Below are 23,522 nucleotides of genomic sequence, written 5' to 3' on the forward strand. Positions count from 1 at the left end.
TAAGCTTGCAGATGACATGAAAATTGGTGGTGTCGTAAATAGTGAGGAGGAAAGCCTTAGATTACAGGATGATGTAGATGGGCTGGTAGAATGGGCAGAGCAGTGGCAAATGGAATTTAATCCTGAGAAGTGTGAGATAATGCATTTTGGGTGGACTAACAAAGCAAGGGAATATACAATGGATGGTAGGACCCTAGGAAGTACAGAAGGACCTTGGTGTACTTGTCCATAGATCACTGAAGGCAGCAGCGCAGGTAGATAAAGTGGTTAGGAAGGCATATGGGATACTTGCCTTTATTAGCCGAGGCATAGAATATAAGGGAGATTATGATGGAGCTGTATAAAATGCTAGTTAGGCCACAGCTGGAGTACTGAGTTCAGGTCGCCAAACTATAGGAAGGATTTGATTGTACTGGAGAGGGTGCAGAGGAGAGTCACCAGGATGTTGCCTGGGCTAGAGCATTTCAGCTATGAAGAGAGACTGGATAGGCTAGGATTATTTTCCTTAGAGCAGAGAAGGATGAGGGGGGACCTGATTGAGGTATACAAAATTATGAGGGGCATAAATAGGATAGTTAGGAAGAAACGTTTTCCCTTAGCAGAGGGGTCAATAACCAGGGGGTATAGATTTAAGGTAAGGGGCAGGAGATTTAGAAGGGATTTGAGGAAAAGATTTTTCACCCAGAGGGTGGTTGGAATCTGGAACACACTGCCTGAAGGGGTGGTAGAGGTAGGAACCCTCACAACATTTAAGAAGTATTTCGATGAGCATGTGAAATGCCATAGCATACAACGCTATGGGACAAGTGCTGGAAAATGGGATTAGATTAGGTAGATGCTTGATGGCCGGCACAGACATGATGGGCCAAAGGACCTGTTTCTGTGCTGTATAACTCTATGACACCGCTCAGTGAAACCATTCCTTCACTAGAATTATTCTGACCTTTCTGATGAAGGGTCACTGACCTGAAACGTTAACTCTGCTTCTCTCTCCACAGATGTGACCAGACCTGCTGAGTATTTCCAGCATTTCTTATTTTTATTCCAGCAGAATTATTGTTTGGCAGACAAATGCGAACACCACAATCCTTAGCAACTGTCCAGAATCACAATCATTTCAACTACGAACACCCAACGGTATGGCATTACGAAGAAACCAACAACAAACCGGGGAGCACAAGAAAAACCAAGTAACCACATCGCAAGTAGAACACGATCTAAGACACGAAACAAGCACAACACTCCTACAGTCAACCAGAAATGAGAGAACATACAGCGATCTCAAACCAACTTCACAGTAACCAAGTCTGAGCAGATCAGCAAATCACCATTATGTTTCAGAGACTCATAAGTTTATCACTTTGTATAATCGTATATTTAAACGCAACAGTTTTCTCGATGTTCTGATTATTTAAGAATACAACTTTGAGTTAGAAAAAGGGGGATGTTGTGGTATACATTCAAGGGGTGTATCTAAAACTGCTGTGCATCAGCAGACTGGATGTGATGTATTTACTTGTGTAGATCATCAGGCAGAATATAGAAGCAGTCCTAGAGACCAAATGAGTTGACTAGCCTCCCAAATATTGTTGTATATAGTTTCATCTCTTCAAATAAAAGAATCCACCTAATTGTGTTACCAAGCCTCTTCGTGTGGTTGATGTGTTTGCGTAAGGTAGAAAACACAACAATAAATACTGTGGCTACAAGAGCAAGTCAGAGGCTGGGGATTCTAGTGAGTAACTCACCTCCCGACTCCCCAAAGCCTGTTCACCACCTACAAGGCACAAGTCAGGGGTGTGACAGAATACTCTCCACTTGCCTGGATGACTGCAGCTCCAACAGTCAGGAAGCTTGACACCATCCAGGACAAGGCAGCCTGTTTGATCGGCACCCCATCTACCATCTTAAACATTCACTCTCTCCACCACCGATGCACTGTAGCAGCAGTGTGTACCATATACAGGATGTACTGCAGCAACACACCACGCCTCCTTTGGCAGCAGCTTCCAAACCTGCGACCTTTTTCACCTAGAAGGAAAAGGGCAGCAAACGCCTGGGAACACTATCATCTGCAAGTTCCCCTCCAAGTCACATACTGTCCTGACTTGGAAATATATCGCCGTTCCTTCACTGTTGTTGGATCAAAATCCTGGAAGTCCCTCCTTAACAGCACTTGTGGATGTAACGCACCAGATGGACTGCAACGGTCCAAGAAGGCAGCTCACACCACTTTCTCAAGGGTAATTAGGGATGGGCCTTGCCAACGATGGCCACATCCCATGAAACGAATAACAAAAAAAAAAGGCCAAGAGAAACGTAACGTTTCCTCTGGGGTCAGGAAGCCTTCGAGGCAGATCATTGGAAGGGAATGGGAGTAGGTGACAAGGGTGGTTAATGCCCAGAGTGGCTCCCTGACAATATGGCAGCAGTGCAAGAAAAAGATTAATGACCTCACTTGGATGATCAAAGTGAGTGAATGCATCTGCACATCACATCTTAGACCCACCACATCACCCATCTCTCACACTGCTCAATGCACTACACCCCCATAACCCACACTGCAGCATACCCTGGCACCCAGGACTCACCCCCAACATCCTTCTACTACACATCACCCACACATACCTACCAATCGTGTCAGCCACACACATAACTCTTCATACCTCAGCAAACCTACAGCTTTTCAGTTATGGCAGACACATCACCCAAGCACAGTGACATACATTCACTGACATTCTTCCTTTTATCTTGCAGGAGAAGGTGGCCCACAACAGGAGGGAAAGCCAGAGGACTGATGGAGGACCAAAAGACCCGAATCCCCTTGAGGAGACGCTCCAACGAATCACTGGAACTGCTACCACAGAATTGGTGCGGCCGTGGCCGTCAAAGCGGATGGTAAGTTATTGCCTTCATCGCAAATGCAGACAGTGTGATGGTGGAACTCCTGCTTCCTTTCCACTCCACTTCTCTCATCCCAATTCTCCCATAATGCTTTTGTGCTTTCAGATAGTCAAGAACTGATGCCTGCTCAGCCTCCAAAAGAGCCATGTGGAAGAGGAAGAGCAACCCCACCAGAGTGAAGAGGAGGCACAGTCACCTGACCTTACAATCATGGCCACCAGTTCAGATACTGTCACTGCGCGCACTTTAGAGGCTATAGTCAGGATCAGTACGTGGTGAGTCACCAGGCATCAGTGGGGCTGCAGTCAGGACTGGGGGATAGGTCAGCTTGTACGTGAACTCCCCAGAGACTGAGGTTGCAGACGAGTTTTACTGAAGGGACTCAGATGAGGACCTCATTGGGGCCAACTACAGGAAAATGCTAATGACGATAGAGATGTTTGGTGCACGGACAGGCTCAATCGCCTCCAGGCACTGGCAAGGAGCTCCAACTTAGTGGTAGGCATTGTGCAGAGCCCATCCTTTCCATCATGGAAGTGGTGGGCAACTCCATGGCAGAATTGCCAGACTGATGAAGCGTCTGCTGGCTACTTTCTTGGCTTTCATTGCAGCACAGGCGGAGGCCTCCCGACGTCTCACTCCTGCAGTGGAAGCTCAGATGGAGGTCATGAGATCCACTGCTGCCGGCATACTGATTCAGACTGCAGCCACAGAGACACAGATTGTTGCCATTGTGGGTGTGGATCGCAGTGCTTAATGGGGCATGTGGTTCTCACAGCAGTTCAGCAATGTGTGCTCCAGTAGATTACAAGAACTGCTGAGGTCTCACCCCGTGGGTGTGGCAGTAGCATTGTGGAGCATGAGCCTACCATCCTTTCTCAGGATGGCAGCATTCGTGCTCCCACCACTGCCACTCGCTAGTGCCCTTGCTGCTGCCTCTCAGTCAGCCAGCCCAGACAGTTGCCACCCATGTCGAAGTGATGGAGTCTGAAGCTGGGCCCTTAAGGCCCAGAGCTACTCAAAGCCATTTGCAGTCTCCCGAGTGAAAGCCTGCAGCCTTCCACCAGCCATGCTGCAGCCACTGGGATAGCGTAGGAGCACTAAGTCAGATAATGGCACGCCCAAGACAGGCACTAAAGGGACGCAGAAGGGTGAGTCATTCTGGTTATTTTTTGTATTATTGATGTTTTGCTGGATAAAGTTATTGAGTGAAGGTTTTTGCTGTTGGCCTTTACTGATTGATGTTTGCCAAGGGGACTTTGTGATGGGATGTATCTGACAAGGATGTACTTTTGGGGAATGGTGGGTCCATGTTGGAATGGGGTAGAACCTTCTAACTGATGCGAAGCCTCACAATACAGTCCCTTTCACTGCGTCCAATTGCACATTGTGGATTGGGTCTCCTCACTTTCTCTTCTTCCTCCTCCTCTGACGCACCCCCCCCCCCCCACCCCTTCCTCCAAGGTGACCTCTGGACCTCAGGAGGTAGTGGCTAAGTCCTCAGAATGGCTAGGTTGGGAGGATGTAGCACACCACCATGGACACCTTCTTGGGTGTGTACTGCAGAGCGATTTAGGCAGTGAAAGCCTTGATTGAGGAGGCCAATGACTTGCTCCATGGTTGCAGGTTGCTTCATGGCTCTAATTGAAGTGGGATGGTGGAAGAGGGGTTTATCAGCCACATATAGTGGGGTAGCACTCGTCGCCAAGCAGTCATCCTCTGGTGCATCTTGGAGGCCTTAACATAGTAGGTATTGTGGACAGCTGCAAGGTAAATGCCTTGTGGGTGCCGCCAAGATAGCAGCATTCACGGAGATGAACTTCTTGGTGTGGTTGCACACCAACTGCCTTTGCTGTTCCTGTATTGCTCCTGTATTGTTGATTGGGGAGCCCACTGTCTTGGTGAATCCACCTGCCCTATCATCCTGCTGTTCCCTCCTCAGGGAGAAGAGGATGAAGTCCTTCTCCTTGCATACAGTGCCTCTCGGACCTCCCTGATGCATCTATAAATGGCAAACTGCGAGATGTTACTGATGTTGCCTGCTCCTGCCTGTAAGGTTCGCTGGCATAGAATGTTAGGGTGGCGGTGACCTTCCTGTCCACTGGGAGGGTCATTTTGAGGCTCCAGTTGGTGTGAAGGAGGTGCAACACTCCATAACTACCTCCTGGTGAAGCTTAGCCTCCTCAGGCACTGCTCCTGACTCATGGCTAAGTGGGAGTGGTGCTCCCAAAATACCCTTTGTGGGCACGGCCTTCTATGAAGAGCTCCCCTCCCCCACCTTATCCTCCCTCCTTGCAGAGCTTCCCTTCTCTGCCTCCTCCTCTCCATATCCTAGTCATATTGCAGACCAAGTGATATTGCAATAATTGCCCCCATGCCTATGTACAGCACTGGTCTTTCCTTCCTTATTGTGTGAACTGCTTCAACAAACTTACTTAGTGAAAGTAAGTCAAAAACATATCACCTGCAACTTGCTGAATGGCCCTTTAAATGGCCTCAGAACAAGGCCCATCTTACTTTGTAACACCAGTTGTTTCAGGAGCGATTAACAAAGAGACTGCCTGTACATGCATTGACCAAATTTGGTATCTTAGCATTGCATCAGCCCATTTGGCTGACTTGCATTATGATAGCATCCATTCAAGGTTTTCGGGCACGTGCAGAACACCTGCATGCGCCATTCTAATTCAGTAAGGCTGCATGTGCTACACAGGAAGTGGCCAGTGGCACATCACGCACACAGAAACCTGTGGTCAGACTCCACCGCACCAATAGAAGCAGCACTACGCTATACAATTTCACACCCAAGAAGTCTTAAATAACATTTTGCTGAGATGAATTCATCTGTATGCATGCTATAAATAATAGGAACATTATTGGCTTAGCTAGCAGCCATCCAGATTTATATTAACTATTAGTAAATATTGATATTAGTACAGATATTACAGGGTACCATGACTTTTAAATAAGGAAGAAAACCTGATTTAAAAAGTTCGCTTATTTCATACTTACTGCACTTTTTCCATTGCCTGCAGGTGCTGGGCATTTAAACTTCTAGATTGGCTACCATCTGCCCAAGGACTTGTTACAGTTTGACCAGTTGCTCCATTATGGTTTTTATTATCATTAATAGATTCTTTGATGGTAGGAATTGAATCTTGCTCTCCAGAAAGATGGCTAAACTGAACAGAAGTATTCTGAAGTAATTTTTCTTTAAATAAGCCAATCAAATCCTGATGCTTGAACTTACACCGATGTTGAAATTCATTAAGACAGTTGTTAAGGGTCTCTTCAGTACTGCTTTCAGCTACCAAATCTTTTGTTTGTTGCTGTGATTCTTTCATATCAGTGCTTTTATTCGGTTCTGTTGTTTTGTTATTGGAAGTTGTTGGGAAGGAAATGTTATCCTGAATATTCATTTGGTTAAGTAACGAAGCAGTAGTGCTTTGTCCAGCATCTGAACTATACTGATCTGCCACGGCTTCATCCTCAGCAGAGGAAGATGCACCACGATGCAAATGTAAAATGGAAGAACTAATTTTAGTTTCTTCAGTGTCAGCGTCATGAAGCTCACTTTTACTGCATTTAACCTCTTGTTTGTAACAGTTACATTCACTTGTCTGGCTAATGTCATTGGACAGCACGCTCCCACGTGGTGAGGCACCAAGTGATGCTTCTTGATTCAGGTCTTGCACCAATGGAGTTTGAAAGCCTAAACTTTTATTAGTAGACAAAGCCAATGAATTGATTGCTAAAACATTGAGGTCTTTACAAGAAGTCTCTACATAGTTCATATTTGAACAGTTGGCATTTTCATCTTCTGCAGCCATCTGCACTTCGATTCCATCATTCAAAATAAGATTTTGATCGTGACAAGACTGTTTCTGGTCAAGGAATGGATCTGGTGAAAATTTCTGATTTTTATCTAGATGGTCATGTGATAAAGTCACCCAGTTTCCAAAATGAATGGCCCATGGTGATGAAACCTCAAAATTGTTACAGGGATGAGCTGGTGAAACCTCCATCTCAGTAAAGCGCTGGTTACATGATATTGTCTTTCCTTTGTCGGCAGGAAGTGTAACTTTTGAGTGTGGCCTCTCCATGGAAAGATGGCTATCTGAAACAGTCACTAAATCTTCAGAAATGCTGTCAGTGCATGTAATTGCATCATTTGTGACATTGCACATCTGCTCATCTTTCATTAACCGTTTTAATGAAGACTGCGAGTTCAAATGGGAGTCAATATTTCTGCTAGATTGAAACAAAGTGCTATCTCCAGCTTTAGTAGCTTTTAAATCTATGGGAAGAGACAAATTACTGTTCATTAGTGAATGCTGTGAAATAGCAACATTGTCATCTTGGTGATAAGTTGAAAAACAGTGCTGCTTTTTATTCCGTGGAGTGTTTTTGGAGTTGGGTGGTAAATGATTTGAGTTCTCTTGACCACTGTCAATATTGTTTTGTAAATATGCTGTTTCTTTGGAGTTACCTGTTGATGATTGGGTGACTACACAGTCTTCTCCTATATTCCACAGAGAATGGTTTTTATTGCTGACTTCTGCCCTTGGGCTAACACTTTGATTTTGAAAAAACAGGAATTCTTCATTATTCTTTCTTCCACTTAGTTCTCCTTTTGCCACTTCACAGAAGCCATCTTGATTACTATCAGACTGATTTTGTCTATCATTCATGCTTTGGTAATCAGAAGATGAATCACAACTACTATTACATTCATTCTGATCATCCGACCTTTGGACAGCACACTGCAGGGAGGAAATGTACTCAATTTCCTCATTATCCACTCTAATTTTAGGTTGATAGAATTGCCTGAAAAGCTCCTTCAAAGGTTGATAACCAAGCTTCTTTTGCAGCAATGGTGGCTGTTGAAGTTGTTGGAGTTGCTGGTGATAAAGATGCAAGTGTCTTTCCCGTTCCTTTTGCAGAAAGTGCATGTCGACCGTTGACTCTGGACTCTCGTGACACTCATTTTCAAAACTTTCAGCATTATTTTCATTATTTAGTGAATAGTTTTTTGTTACCTGTTCATTAAAGTGAATTCTGTTTCTTGAAATGATTTCTTTTTGAATGGGATAAACTGCTTGAACTTTCACGTTTCTAGTTACACGAAATTGATTTTCTGGAATCAGACTATTCCTTTGTCCACATTGAATGCTTTTGGATGTTCCGGGTTTGGGGTTATTCAGAAAACGCTCTTTAGTAATACTGCCCTTATTAGGTGGACCCTTATCCTTTGTATTCTTTTTGACATCTAAGGAACCTTTCTTAAACATTCCCTTAATGGGTGTAGTGCGACTAAGGCACATGTCCTTTGAGCTGGCCTGGGAAAGGCCATTTTTATTTGCCATTTTTGGTGTGGAACAAAGAAGAACATTAGGCGGATGAAAAATTGATGATTTAGGCTGCATTGTATTTTTAGGGTCACAAGAGGATTGTTCAATTCTCGGCTTCATCTTTTTCTGCACTGATTTTTCTCCACATGTTTTACAAGGTGTTTCTTTGGTACGTTTTGGAGATGGACTTCTAACTCCTTGACATCTCGTATAAATTGTGCTAGATGTTTTGGCTCCTCTCTTTAATTCTTTTACCCTGAAAAGTAACAGCCAAATTAGCTGAAAAGATACTTTTTTAAAATTAAGATTGTAAAAGATTCAATAAATCTATCTAATTCTGAAGTTTTTATAGCTTTAAAAATATTAAAAATGTCAAAGTAAGCAAAATATCATCTTCCATGGAGACTTAATTAATTTCTGTTATTTAGATGTTTTATTTATTTCTTCAATTTCCTCTCCTAACCCAGGAGCACCAAGAGTCCTGCACCACTATCCATGCTGACAGTCGTGCAGTAATCATTAAGGTACTGCGCCGGCTGCTCTCAAGCTGTCCCCTTTAAGATACGTTATGTGCAGCAGCACAAAAAAAAACTAAAGGTACCGCATGTTGAAATAAACAGGCTGTGCACAGCAAAGAAAATTTAGGGGAATCGTTGCTCAGTACTGATCTGTTTGGCTAGCGATGCACTGGATGAACTTGCTATCAAAATGGCCATGTCTCTTTCTGCTGGTACTTCGAGACGCTATTAACAATTAGTCAGAAAGCCCCAACAGGGTGGTTGGTTTTGATCTTGATCTTCCAGAATTCCTAGATTTTAGAATATTCTCCAAGGGGTTGGAAGATAGTAGATGTAACCCCACTACTCAAGGAGGGAGAGAGGAAGCAGGGAACTATCGACCAGTTAGCCTGGCATCAGTATTAGGGAAAATACTAGAATCCATTATTAGGGACATGGTTAACAAGACACTTAGAAAATCATAACATGATTGGGCAGACTCAACATGGATTTATGAAAGGGAAATCCTGTTTGACAAATCTGTTAGAGCTTTTTGAGGTTGTAACTAGCAAACTAGATAAGAAAAAAAAAGGTGGATACTGCGTATTTGGATTTTCAAAAGGCATTAGATAAGGTGCCAGACACGAGGTTATTACATAAAATTAGGGCTCATGGAATTGAGGGTAATATATTAGCACAGATTAAAGATTGGTTAATGGACAGAAAACAGAGAATAGTAATAAACTGATCATTTTTGGGATAACAAAGCGTGACTAGTGGAGTCCCGCAAGGATCAGTGCTTGAGCCTTAGCTGTTTAAAATCTATATTGATGACTTAGATGCAGGGACTGAGTGTAATGTATTCAGGCTTGCAGATGTTAGAAACATAGAAAATAGGAGCAGGAGTAGGCCATTCGGCCCTTCCAGCCTGCTCCGCCATTTATTATGATCATGGCTGATCTTCCAACTCAGTAACCTGTTCCCGCTTTCGCCCCATATCCTTTGATCCTTTAAACCCAAGAGCTAAATCTAACTCCTTCTTGAAAACATACAATGTTTTGGCCTCAACAGCCTTCTGTGGTAGCAAATTCCACAGGTTCACCACTCTCTGGGTGAAGAAATGTCTCCTCATCTCAGTCCTGAATGGTTTACCTCGTATCCTCAGACTATGACCCCTGGTTCTGGACTCCCCCACCATCGGGAACATCCTTCCTGCATCTACCCTGTCAAGTCCTGTTAGAATTTTATAGGTTTCTATGAGATCCCCTCTCACTCTTCTGAACTCCAGCGAATATAATCCCAACCGACTCAATCTCTCCTCATACGTCAGTCCTGCCATCCCAGGAATCAGTCTGGTAAACCATCGCTGCACTCCCTCTATAACAAGAACATCCTTTCTCAAATAAGGAGACTAAAACTGCACACAATATTCCAGGTGTGGCCTCACCAAGGCCCTGTATGATTGCAGCAAGACATCCTTGCTCCTGTACTCGAATCCTCTCGCTATGAAGGCCAACATACCATTTGCCTTTTTTAGCGCCTGTTGAACCTGCATGCTTACCTTCAGCGACTGGTGTACGAGAACACCCAGGTTTCGTTGCATATTCCCCTCTCAGTTTATAGCCATTCGGATAATTATCTGCCTTCCTGTTTTTGCCATCAAAGTGGATAACCTCTCACATTTATCCACATTATACCACATCTGCCATGCATTTGCCCACTCACTCAACTTGTCCAAATCACCCTGAAGCCTCTCTGCATCCTCCTCACAACTCACCCTCCCACCCAGTTTTGTGTCATCTGCAAATTTGGAGATATTACATTTAGTTCCCTCATCTAAATCATTAATATATATTGTGAATAGCTGAAGTCCTAGCACCGATCCCTGCGGTAGCCCACTAGTCACTGCCTGCCATTCAGAAAAAGACCCATTTATCCCTACTCTTTGTTTCCTGTCTGCCAACCAATTTTCTATCCATTGCCATACACTACCCCCAATCCCATGCGCTTTAATTTTACACACTAATCTCTTATGATACAAAGTTAAGTGGAAAAGTAAACTGTGAGGAGGGCACAAAGAGGCTGCAAAGTGATATAGACAGGTTAAATGAGTAGGCAATGATGCAGCAGATGGAAAATAATGTGGGGAAGTGTGAAGTTATCCACTTAAATAGGAAAAATAAAAAAAAAAAATATTTTTTAAATGGAGAGACACTGGGAAATGTCAGCACCTGAGCAATGTCCCCGCTAAGCTGCACAGCAACCGAAAGTGCCCAAGCAGGCTGGGCACAAGTCATCCCCCTTTATGTTACCGTGCGTGCATGACCACACAAAAAAATTGAAAGTGCCCATGCACTTAAACAAATCACCCATACACTAAAAAAAAAGAGGGTACATTAGATGTGGATGTCTTGGTACACGAATCACAGAATGTTAACATGCAGGTACAGTAAGCAAATAGGAAAGCAAATAGTATGTTAGCTTCAAGAAGTCTTGCTGCAATTACATAGGACCTTGGTAAGACTATACCTGGAGTACTGTATATATTTTTGATCTCCTTACCCAAGAATGGATATATTTGTCTTAGAGGAAGTGCAACGAAGGTTCACTAGACTGGTTCCTGGGAAAGGGAAATTGACTGAACTAGGCCTATATTCCCTAGAGTTTAGAAGAATGAAACGTGATCTCATTGAAATGTATAAAATTCTTTAAGGGGCTTGACAGGGTAGATGTAAGGTGGATGTTTCCCCTGGCTGGGGAGTCTAGAACTAGGGGTTACAGATTCAGAATAAAGGGTCAGCTGTTTAGGACTGAGAGCAAAAGAAATTTCTTCACTGAAAGGGTTGTGGATTTTTGGAATTCTTTACCCCAGAGGGCTGTGGTTGCTCAGTTGATGAGCATATTTGACAGAGATTGATAGCTTTTTGGATACTAAGGGAATCAAGTGGCACAATGGGCTGAATAGCCTCCTTCTGTGTCGTAATTTTGCTATGGTTCTATATGGGGTTATGTGTGGGAAGGTGCAGTTAAAATAAAAGATCAGCTATGATCTTATTGAATGAAGCAGGCTCGAAGAGCTGAAAGGCCTACTCCTGTTCCTAGTTCTTCTGTTCAAATGAGACACAAAAAGTCCAGGAATGTTAAGTATGTGTTAATTAAACACATTATTAAATCTAAATAATGGGTGGCATGAGTTTGCCTTTTACTTCTGGAACCTAGATTCAATTATAGCCCATCTTTCTAAAAAGATCCTAGAGTTCCTCAATCACAGCATCCAACTGTTTCTTAAATTATTCCAGAGTTGGCATCTACACTACATTACCTGGATTTTAATTCTCTGTATTGGATCACTCTTTGTGTGGAGAAGAACTATGTGACATCAGTCCTAACCTCAGTAAAACGTTGAAAAGTTACGATTAAGCTACAATCCCACAGATTCCTTTGTGCAATTTTCCTCATCTTAGTATAACCGTAGTAGTCAAAAAAGTTTCTGCTCACCTGTCTGCATAGCGTAAAGTGTTCAGTGTGTGTTCTGTGGCTACGTGGCTAGGTGAAATATTAGCGATCATACAGGTCTTAGAATTCCCAATAAATGAGTCTTTCAATACCTTAAAAAAAATGCACATACATATTTAGGGACAACTGAAAATTTCTATTTACCATTAAAAAAATTTAAATGAAGAGCAACTGCTATCTAAAATCATTCAATTAATTGATATTTTCTTTAAAAGTACAAAATGATTTTACATCAGCGGTTTTTAAGATTACTGCTTCTTTAAGCCCATCACTACATATAGACTTGCGCCCCTAGTCAAACTGTTCCAATACAGCTACAACACCAGCATCTACCTGACCAAGCGGAAAATTTCCCAAGTTTGTCCTGTCCACAAAAAGCAGGAGAATTCCAATCCAGCCAATTATCGCCCCATCAGTCTATTCTCAATCATCAGCAAAGTGATGAAAGGTGTTGTCTACAGTGTTATCAAACAGCACCACTCAGCTCCAGACCTCATTAGAGCTTTGGACAAAAGAGCTGAATTCCAAAGGTGAGGCGAGAGTGACTGCCCTTGACATCAAAGCAGCATTTGACTGAGTGTGGCATCAGGGAGCCCTAATAAAATTAATGTCAACTAGAATCAGGGGCAAAACTCTGTTGGTTGGAGTCATACCTAGACAAAGGAAAATAGTTGTGGTTGTTGGAGGCCAATCATCTCAGCCCCAGGACATTGCTGCAGATGTTCCTCAGGGCAGTGCCCTAGGCCCGATCATCTTCGGCTACTTCATCAGTGACCTTCCTTCCATCATAAAGTCAGAAGTGGGTATGTTCACTGATGATTGCAGTGTTCAGTCCTATTCATAACTCCCTAGATAATGAGGCAGTCCATGCCTGCATGCAGCAAGACCTAGACAACATTCAGGCTTGGGCTGATAAGTGGCAAGTAACAGTCGTGCCACACAAGTGCCAGGCAATGACCATCTCCAACAAGAGAAAATCTAACCATCTCCCCTTGACATTCAATGGCATTACCATCGCTGAATCCCCCACCATCGACATCCTGGGGGTTACCAGAAACTTAACTGGACCAGCTATATAAATACTGTGGCCAGAAAAGCAAGTCAGAGGCTGGGAATTTTGCAATGAGTAACTCACCTCCTATCTCCCCAAAGCCTGTCCACCATCTACAAGGCACAAGCCAAGAACATGATGGAATACTCCCCACTTGCCTGGATGAGTGCAACTCCAGCAACACTCAAAAAGCTCGACACCATTCAGGACAAAGCAGCCTACTTGATTGGCACCCCATCCACAAACATTCACTCCCTCCACCACCGAAGCACAGTGGCTGCAATGTGTACCATCTGTAAGATGCACTGTAGCAACTTGCCAAGTCTTCTTTGACAGCACCTTCCAAACCAGTGACCTCTAACAACTGGAAGAACAAGGGCAGCAAACGCATGAGAACACAACCATCTACATGTTTCCCTCCAAACCACACACCATCCTGACCTGAAAATATATCACAGCTGCCGGGTCAAAATGCTGGAACTCCCTCCCTAACAGCAGTGTGGGTGTACCGCACCACAAGGACTGCAGCAGTTCAAGAACGCAGCTCACCACCACCTTCTCAAGAGCAATTCAGGATGGGCAATAAATGCCAGCGATGCCCAAATTCCATGAACAAAAATTTTTTTAAAAAATGACTTTAAATTTAGGTCACTGTTGAGGTTGATAGTGTTTGAGGGGAAGGAACTAACAGCTTACACATGAATCATTGCAGTGAATAGTACTGTAGCTCACTCAGGGGGTTTGCATTCATCTGCTCCAGGTTCAACTCCACACTCCTGTCTTTTCTGGCTTCTGCATTATTGGTTGCTTTAATATGGCTCCCAGTCTCCCAATCCTCTCTCTCAGGCTCCCATTCTCCTGCTCTGTCTGTGCACAGCTATAGCACGTGAAACAGTCAGCGTACATTAAAGTCTTCTAGTATATAGGAAGCCATGGTAACTAATAAGGCATCTTAAATGCAGGGAGGCAGAAAAGGTTGATGGGTTTAGACATCTGAAGACTCTGTCACCAACAGTGGAGCAGGGGGAGGGGAAATTGCACAGGAGGAGAGAACAAGAACACAGTAGGCAATGCAGATCTGGAGAAGGTTGTGGAAGTAGGATGGAGCAACATCCTGGAGGTATTGATAGATAAGGACAAGGATTTTGGTTTATTAGGAACAGGTAGCCAGCGTAAGCCTGTGAGGATGGGGTGTTAGTGCTTGACATGAGGTAAGCAGCAGCATTTTGGACCTTACGGAGGATTGAAGTCAGAAAGCTGGCAAGGAAAGCATTGATGAAATCGAGTCTGGAGATGATAAGGGTGTGGATAAAGGTTTTACTGAGAAGGAGAGATTAGGCAAGGTAGACAATATTGCAAAAGAAATCATCTTAGAGATGGATAGCATATGGAGTTTGAAACAGATCACTAGGTTGAAGGAAATGCTGAAGTTATGCCTAACCTGAACAAACACTTGGAGGAAGAAGGGATGTGCAGATTTTTTGGCAGCCACCGAAAACTATGGCTTTGGTCTTCATAATGTTCAATTGGAGGGAATTTTAGCTCAACTTAATGTCAAACGAGCAGTCCACCAGCAGAAAGGCAGTTATGCTCTTAAGGGAAGGATGTGTAATCAGACATATAAAAATTGGCCCCATGCTTGAGGATGAAGTTGCAGAAGATATAGATGGGGAGCAAGAAGGGGGCGGGGATGAATCCTTGGTGAACTGCAGAGATGATCACACAGGAGTGGGAGAAAAAGCCATCGTTAGAGATGCATTGACTGCTTTGGGACAAGGATGAATAGAAATATGCAAGGCTGTCCCATGGAGATGGACCACAAAGGAGGAGGATGGCATGGTTGAACGATGTGGAGAAATCAGCAGTCAAAGAGGGAAAACATGCTGCAGTCACGGTAACAGAAGTTGGTGTTTTGAGTAGGGCAGGCACGGTGCTGAGAGCATACATTTTCTTTACTTGTTTGGCAAATACATTCTTTGCAAGAGCTATATCACAATGTGTATTCCTCACTGTTATGGTAACAAAGCAATATCCTTTACATCCAACAAGGGCAAGATATTTTTATTTTTATTGCCTGAACAGGACATTACAGATGTTTGTATTGTACTTTATTAGAAATGTTTTTTTAACTCACTTTTGCTTGACAAAATCTAAGATCTTGAAATACAGACAGGCAAACAGTAAATGAAGGGAAAAGCAAGTCAGAGAAGGGGGAAAAGAGAATACTTTCTGCATGAAATACCATAATCTTGCTGTTAATAATTATATAGATTATGATATATAGAGGTAGGATTAGTTCGCAGATTATTTCTGAACAGCAAATTTATACTCAGGACCAAGGCCATCCTACTTCTAAACATTACTAAATATATTTAGTCATTAATAAATCAAATAGTGACTTCAGAAACAACTTCTTTACCCAGACAGTGGAACTCGCTACCACGAGGAATAGTTGAGGCAGATAACAGAGATTCATTTAAGGGGAAACTAGATAAACAAATGAGTAGAAAAGGAATGGAAAGTTATACTAATGGGGTTGGATGAAGAGGGAAGGGAGAAGGCTCATGTGGAGTATAAACAGTGACACAGACCAATTGGGCCAAATGCCAGTATCTGTGCTGCACATTTAAGGGGAGATGGTGGTGTCGTGGTAATGTCATTGAACTAGTAATCCAGAAGCTGAGGCTAATTTCCTGGGGACACAGGTTCAAATCCCACCACAGCAGCTGGTGAATTTAAATCCAATTAATTAATAAATTCAACTAATTAAAAAAAATGGAATTGAATGCTAGTCTCAGTAATGGTGCTTTGAAACTATCCTCAATTCTCATACAGCAATGTGGTTGACTCTGAAATGGCCCAGCAAGCCACTGAGTCGTCAAGGGCAATTAGGGGTGGGCAACAAATGCTGGCCTTATCAGTGACACCCACATCCCATGAAAGAAACTCCTTCAGCACTGCAATGAAGAGTCATTCTAGATTATGTGCAGAAGTCTCTAGAGGGGGGCTTGCGCCACAACCTTTTGACTCAGGTGCTACCTCTGAACCTAGGGTGACACACAAGTAAGGCTATCTAAATGCAAGTTCCTTATATTTCCTGCCTCACTGAACTTATTTCTTCCTATCTTGACTATCTTTTCTCCGCTGGTCCAGTCTCTTCCCACCTAAATCCGTGACTCTTCTGACGCCCTATGTCATTTTGACAATTTCCAGTTTCGTGGCCCCAACCGCCTCCTCTTCACTATGGACGTCCAATCTCTCTACACCTCCATCCCCCACCAGGACTGTTTGAGGGCTCTCCGCTTCTTCCTTGAGCAGAGGCCTAACCAGCCCCATCCACCGTCACCCTCCCCCACCTGGCTGAACTTGTTCTCACATTGAAAAACTTCTCCTTCGACTCCACTCACTTCCTTCAAGTAAAAGGTGTTGCTATGGGTACCCGCATGGGCCCTAGTTATGCCTGTCTTTTTGTGGGATATGTTGAACATTCCTTGTTCCAGTCCTACTCAGGCCCCCTCCCACATTTCTGGTACATTGATGACTGTATCGGTGCAGTTTCCTGCTCCCGCCCTGAACTGGAAAACTTTATCAACTTTGCTTCTAATTTCCACTCTTCTCTCAACTTTACATGGTCCATCTCTGACACTTCCCTCCCCTTCCTTGACTTCTCTGTCTCCTTCTCTGGGGATAGGCTGTCTACTAATATTCATAAGCCCTCCGACTCCCACAGCTACCTCGACTACACTTCTTCACACCCTACCTAGTGTAAGGACTCCATTCCATTCTCCCAGTTTCTTGGTCTCTGACGCATCTGCTCTGATGATGCTACCTTCCATGACAGCGCTTCTGATATGTCTTCCTTTTTCCTCAGCCGAGGATTTCTCCCCCCTGTGGTTGACAGGGCCGTCAACCGTGTCCGGCCCATTTCCCGCATCTCTACCCTCACTCCTTCCCCTCCCTCCCAGAACCGCAACAGGGTTCCCTCTGTCCTCACTTTCCACCCCATCAGCCTCCATATCCAAGGGATCTTCCCCTCCCTTCCTGTCAGCATTCCGAAGGGATCGTTCCCTCCGCGACACCCTGGCCCACTCCTCCATTACACCCACCACCTTGTCTCCTTGCCACGGCACCTTCCACTGCAATCGCAGGAGGTGTAATACCTGCCCATATATTTCCGAAGGGATCATTCCCTCCGCGACACCCTGGCCCACTCCTCCATTACACCCACCATCTTGTCTCCTTGCCACGGCACCTTCCACTGCAATCGCAGGAGGTGTAATACCTGCCCATATATTTCCGAAGGGATCATTCCCTCCGCGACACCCTGGCCCACTCGTCCATTACACCCACCATCTTGTCTCCTTGCCACGGCACCTTCCACTGCAATCGCAGGAGGTGTAATACCTGCCCATTTACCTCCTCTCTCCTCACTGTCCAAGGCGCCAAACACTCCTTTCAGGTGAAGCAGCGATTTACTTGTACATCTTTCAATGTAGTATACTGTATTCGCTGCTCACAATGTGGAGACCAAACACAGACTGGGTGACTGCTTTGCACAACACCTCCACTCAGGCATGACCCCCGAGCTTCTGGTTGCTGGCCATTTCAACACACCCCCCTGCTCTCATCTCTGTCCTGGGATTGCTGTAGTGTTCCAGTGAACATCAACGCAAGCTTGAGGAACAGCATCTCATTTACCGATTTTTTGGCACGCTACCGCCTGCCGGACTGAACATTGAGTTCAATAATTTCAGAGCATGACGGGCCCCCCATTTTACTTTTATTTTTAGTTATTTTTTCTTTTTTGTGTTTATTTTAGTTTAGTTTGTTCAGTTTGTTTCTACTGTGCCCACACTTTTTTTTCATGTTTGTGCTTGTGGCTGTTCAATTTTCAGTCCATTAACACCCTATCTGTACTAATGCTTTGTCTTTCAGCACACCATTAACATATTGTTTGCCTTTGCTCCATGACCTTCTGGTCAGCTATTCTGTGGCTTTGTTCTATCAACACCTTCTCCTTTGTCATCTCTTGCCCCACCCCCGCTTTACTGCTTAAAATCTTTTACATTTCTTATATCTGCCAGTTCTGAAGAAGGGTCACTGACCTGAAACGTTAACTCTGCTTCTCTCTCCACAGATGCTGCCAGACCAGAGTATTTCCAGCGTTTCATGTTTTTATTCCTTATATTTTTTTTAAAATTTAGAAGCTAATTATTTATGGTTTTGAAAGAATTTAGTCCCACATTATTATATTCTAGTTTGTGAATTCTTGATCGCAATGGAGTGGTTATGTTTACTTAATCTGCTCCTTTAATGGAGAAATTTGCTTAAACCCTAGGTATTGATAGAATACAATATGATTCACGAACAATCAACATAGTTCTCCTGCACATTGTTTTCAGAGTGGACTACCCTACATAAGTTAAAAGAATACTCTTGGCCGCACATTCAAATGTAAGTAAACTGGCAATTGTCACTGCTGCAAATGAGTCTGCCAAGTCACCTTTATGTTAAAAGTGCTGTTTTGTTGCACGATATGATTTGATCAGGTAAACCAAGTGAGATTACAGAGGTATGCTCTCTGTGCAGTTTTATGCGATGAAGCACATATCAGGCAGGAATTTAGACTTAGAAGCCAGCACTTTACAGGACTTGCCATTTATTAAGCTTAATATACTGGTCTCTGCATTTGAATTCCTGATGTACATTTCCATCACGCAATGTTCTACCCCTAGATGTTTTTTGTCCACCACTGCTGAACCGACCACTTGAAAGTGGCCTTTAGAAGAAGATTCCTACAGCACTTCTTGCACCTAAAGTTCTCAAATTGATAGCCATGAGGATTTCTGTTTGCTATGTGAAAGAGTTTGCTATATGGGAATACTGGAGCTGCGAATAAATTGTGAAAGGCTTCCAAAAATGGTAATGCAGTCACTGGTGAAAGTTTCAGGCTTTTAAAAAAAAAAATGCTAACTGGTGTGCAGTGTTAAGTTTTATTAACAGAAGTATCTATGTAAAGCTGTATAAGCAAACAAACAATTTACCAGTGTAAGCTTGCTTTGTCTAAAGGGTGTGTGAGGATGCTCCTGGTCCAAAGCTCGAATACATTCTTTAAGCTAGAAAAAGGGAAATGAGCACAATTATATTGTAGACTATGGAGTACACACCTTGATAAAGTGAAATATCACATTTATTCCATATGAGGATCATCTTCCTCACAAGTGAATTAACAGTGCTATTTCACTGTTCCGCAATGTAAATTATGTTTATGGAATAGCTACAAAATTGCCCTCCCCCCTTCTCCATCTTTTCCACTCACTGCCTGTGCGGAGTTTGCAAGTTCTCCCTGTGACCGCGTGGGTTTTCGCCGGGTGCTCTGGTTTCCTCCCACAGCCAAAGACTTGCAGGTTGATAGGTAAATTGGCCATTATAAATTTCCCCTAGTATAGGTAGGGGAATTGAGGGAAGGTGGGGATGCGAGAGGGTAATGGGATTAATGTAGGATTAGTATAAATGGGTGGTTGATGGCCGGCACAGTTGCGGTGGGCCAAAGGGCCTATTTCAGTGCTGTATCTCTAAATAAAATAAAAGAAAACAAATAATTTATTCTTGTTGAGTCAGCACATTGGTTTGAATAACAAACCTGTTCATGACAAATCTCAAGGCTCATCTTTGATCACCTTGTTGTTTAGTTCAGAGATACAGCACTGAAACAGGCCCTTCGGCCCACCGAGTCTGTGCCGACCATCAACCACCCATTTATACTAATCCTACACTAAGCCCATATTCCTACCACATCCCCACCTGTCCCTATATATTTCCCTACCACCTACCTATACTAGGGGCAATTTATAATGGCCAATTAACCTATCAACCTGCAAGTCTTTGGCATGTGGGAGGAAACCGGAGCACCCGGAGGAAACCCACGCAGACACAGGAAGAACTTGCAAACTCCGCACAGGCAGTACCCAGAATCGAACCCGGGTCCCTGGAGCTGTGAGGCTGCGGTGCTAACCACTGCGCCACTGTGTCTGCATAAGTATTGTAAATTCTGCAGTTCCCATGTAGAATGTCTAGCATCTGTTGCCCAGGCTTCCCCAACCCCCACCCAACCCCCACACCCGCGGTTCCCACTCACAATAGGGCCTGGATTTCTGCTCACCCCGTGACTTACCTTGCTGCTGATGGGAGGCCTCCAAAGGCTGGGAGTCTATCTCCTGGCTAATTGTACTTTTCAGTTTTTTAAAAAAGGGGGATTGTATTCTCTACAAAAGTCCATCTGTATAAACAACTTACGGCCAAGAGACTCTGATTTATTTCTGCTCCTTCTATTTTAGTTTGTTTGTCGGAATCCCTGGCATCAGCAGCTCTCTCGCTCCCAGCTAGGTCAATGAAAGAAATCCTGAGTAGAGAATCAGTATTGGAGTTATATTTGTTTGTGAACATCAACAGACAACGATTCCTGGTTTGCGGTGAAGACCAATGTTTTATTTTAATGCTTGTTTATGGGATGTGGGCAACATTTATTGTCCTTTTCTTATTACCCTGACAACTCGGTAGCTTGCTAGGCCACCTCAGATGGCAGTAAGAATCAACCACAAATATGTGTAACTGTAGTTACATGTAGCCATGGTTTGGGGTAGCAAATCCCCTTACCTGAAGGTCATCAGTGAATTAATTACTGAATGGTTTTCAGACAATCTGGCAATTCTAGTGTTAATTTTTAAAAATTAAATAATGTTAGGCCACAAATTATCAGATTAATTGAATTCAATTTTACAAATGTGGGACTTGAAGTTGAAATCTCTGAGAACTAGTCTAGCACCACAACCACTTTACCAGACCAATGACAATGGATTGTATCTTTCAAATATCATGGTCTCCTGATAGCATGCTCCATCATTACTGTGTATAAAAATATCTAGTGGATGCAGTTGAGGTCCAGTTCCACTTGCTCAACTCACAATAATGCACTCCCACTGTCCTAACCATAACCATGAACTTTACAGCTTGCAAAAAAATGTTAGGAGTATAGTAGCATGGTTAACTTTGTTGTAATCCAGAGGCCTGGCTCCAGAGACATGAGTTCAAATCCCATCATGGCAGCTGGGAAATGTAAACTTAATTAATTAAATAAATCTGGAATTAAAAAGCGAGGGTAAGTAATGGTGACGATGAAATTATCGGATTGACATAAAAAACCATTTGGTTCACTAATGCTCTTTAGGGAAGGAAATTTGCCATCCTTACCCAGTTTGGCCGATATGTGACTGCAGACCCACAGCGAAGTGTTTGACTCTTAACTGGCCTCTGAACCGACCAAGCAAGTCACTCAGTTGTATTCAAGAACGCAGCTCATCACCACCTTCTCAAGGGCAGTTGAAAATGGGCAATAAATGCTAGCTTGCCAGCAATGCCCACATCCAATGAATAAATAAAAAGCTTTGATATAACGATAATATTCACATCTACAATATCATAGCTCAAAGAATTATTTGTGCAGTACTATTAAAATACAAAAAACAATCATGAATTTGCTATTAATTAACATTTTAAAACTCATCAGATTTTTAAATTATTTGAAATGCAAAGATGTTACCTCCCAACAATTGTATCAGCTGGATCTTTAAGCTGGATTTGAATAATAGCATGTGAACGTGAGGAGTCTGTATTTATCCCAGAAGCACCTGTACTTCGTGCTTTACTGCCCAAAGAAATCACCTGAAAGGAGATCCAAAAGAGGCTAAACAGATCAAAGACATTTACTTTACACTTGTTAAGATCCAGATGAAAACACATCCTGGGGTAAGTTTTTAAGTTTTAGAGATGCAGCACTGAAACAGGCCCTTCGGCCCACCGGGTCTGTGCCGACCATCAACCACCCATCTATACTAATCCTACACTAATTCCATATTCCTACCACATCCCCACCTGTCCCTATATTTTCCCTACCACCTACCTATACTAGGGGCAATTTCTAATGGCCAATTTACCTATCAACCTGCAAGTCTTTGGCATGTGGGAGGAAACCGGAGCACCCAGAGGAAACCCACGCAGACAGAGGGAGAACTTGCAAACTCCACACAGGCAGTACCCGGAATTGAACCCGGGTCGCTGGAGCTGTGAGGCTGCGGTGCTAACCACTGCACCACTGTGCAGATAAGTGTTACAGATAAGTATTTAGCTTACTGTTTAATGCTTTTGGTGGTTCGTGTTAAGTAAGTGTAAATATTTAGTGTACTGGTTAGTATTGTTTTTAGTGGTTAGAGTTTTAGAGTGTGAAATCGTAATAGTTTGCACCTGTTTTTTTTGGGTGCTACAAGTAGCTGTCGACCTGCGAAATAGTGTCTGCAGTGCACGCACACACTTTTCAGGTGAGTCAGGTGGACGTCATATTGGTGAGGCCACCAGCGTGTGTGCAGTGAATGGTCGCTGGAAGTATACAAAGTAGGCAGATCATGTCATCAATCAGTAATGTGACACTCATGTAAGTGCAGCGATTGAAAGTATAAGAACTTACCCTAGAGAGCTATAAAAATGAACTTTTCTTCTAAAACATTGGACAATGTGTTTCAAATGGTTACCGAAGGTCAAAAGACCTGGTTTGCATATTCAAATTGTCTGCTGTCTAGCAAGGATAAAATAATACAAAAAACTAAGAGATGTCAATTGCACCCATCCTAAACCCATCGAGAGACATTTTTGAATTGAATGGGTTCTTCTGAAACAAAGAGGGTGTGATATAGCCAAATCCTGGGCCAAACTTGGCCACCACATGGAGGAAAATCTATATCTCCCAACAGAGGCAAAGGTGTGAAACCATTTTTACCCTTAAAAGGTAGCTCTCTGGAGAGAGAGGGAGACCCAAGAAGAAGCATCACCAAAAGCTTGTCCAGCTAAGAGCTGGGAAAAATCCAACAAGCCAAAAAGGAAGGCGCCCTGCTGCAAATTCTACCTTTTCAACTTATGCAGCAGAGAATTAGAAATGATCCTCTATCTTCAAAGTGAACTTTCAACCAACAGAGAAATCTACAACCACCTCAGGCCTGTAACCAAAGGGAACTTGACCTCCAAGAGAATTCAACAGGTTTACCTTGAATCCTGAAACCCTAACACACTTAAAAACCATTTACCCCTTTTCCTCCCTATCTGTCTCTTTGTGTGTGTGTGTGCGCGAGTGAATGCATTAGTGGATGCAGTTGT

At 43.4% G+C, this 23,522-nt stretch overlaps 1 protein-coding gene across 4 annotated transcripts in view; it reads right to left on the reverse strand.

The window, feature by feature from the left end:
* LOC137379970 (kinesin-like protein KIF24) overlaps window positions 1–23,522 on the reverse strand; it is a 130,327-nt gene that overhangs the window by 15,335 nt on the left and 91,470 nt on the right. For all 4 annotated transcript variants that reach the window (XR_010976969.1, XM_068051535.1, XM_068051449.1 and 1 more), the window contains exons 7-11: window positions 21,919–22,040; window positions 20,616–20,721; window positions 19,364–19,435; window positions 12,251–12,360; window positions 5,917–8,511 (exon numbers count right to left, since the gene is read on the reverse strand). Coding sequence is in view for 3 of the 4 variants with exons in the window: in XM_068051535.1 (XP_067907636.1) it covers window positions 5,917–8,511; window positions 12,251–12,360; window positions 19,364–19,435; window positions 20,616–20,721; window positions 21,919–22,040 (3,005 nt within the window). In the remaining variant the exon portion in view is untranslated. The remainder of the gene's footprint in view (window positions 1–5,916; window positions 8,512–12,250; window positions 12,361–19,363; window positions 19,436–20,615; window positions 20,722–21,918; window positions 22,041–23,522) is intronic.

This window comes from Heterodontus francisci, chromosome 1, assembly GCF_036365525.1.
Source record: "Heterodontus francisci isolate sHetFra1 chromosome 1, sHetFra1.hap1, whole genome shotgun sequence".
NCBI classification, from domain to species: Eukaryota; Metazoa; Chordata; class Chondrichthyes; order Heterodontiformes; family Heterodontidae; genus Heterodontus; species Heterodontus francisci.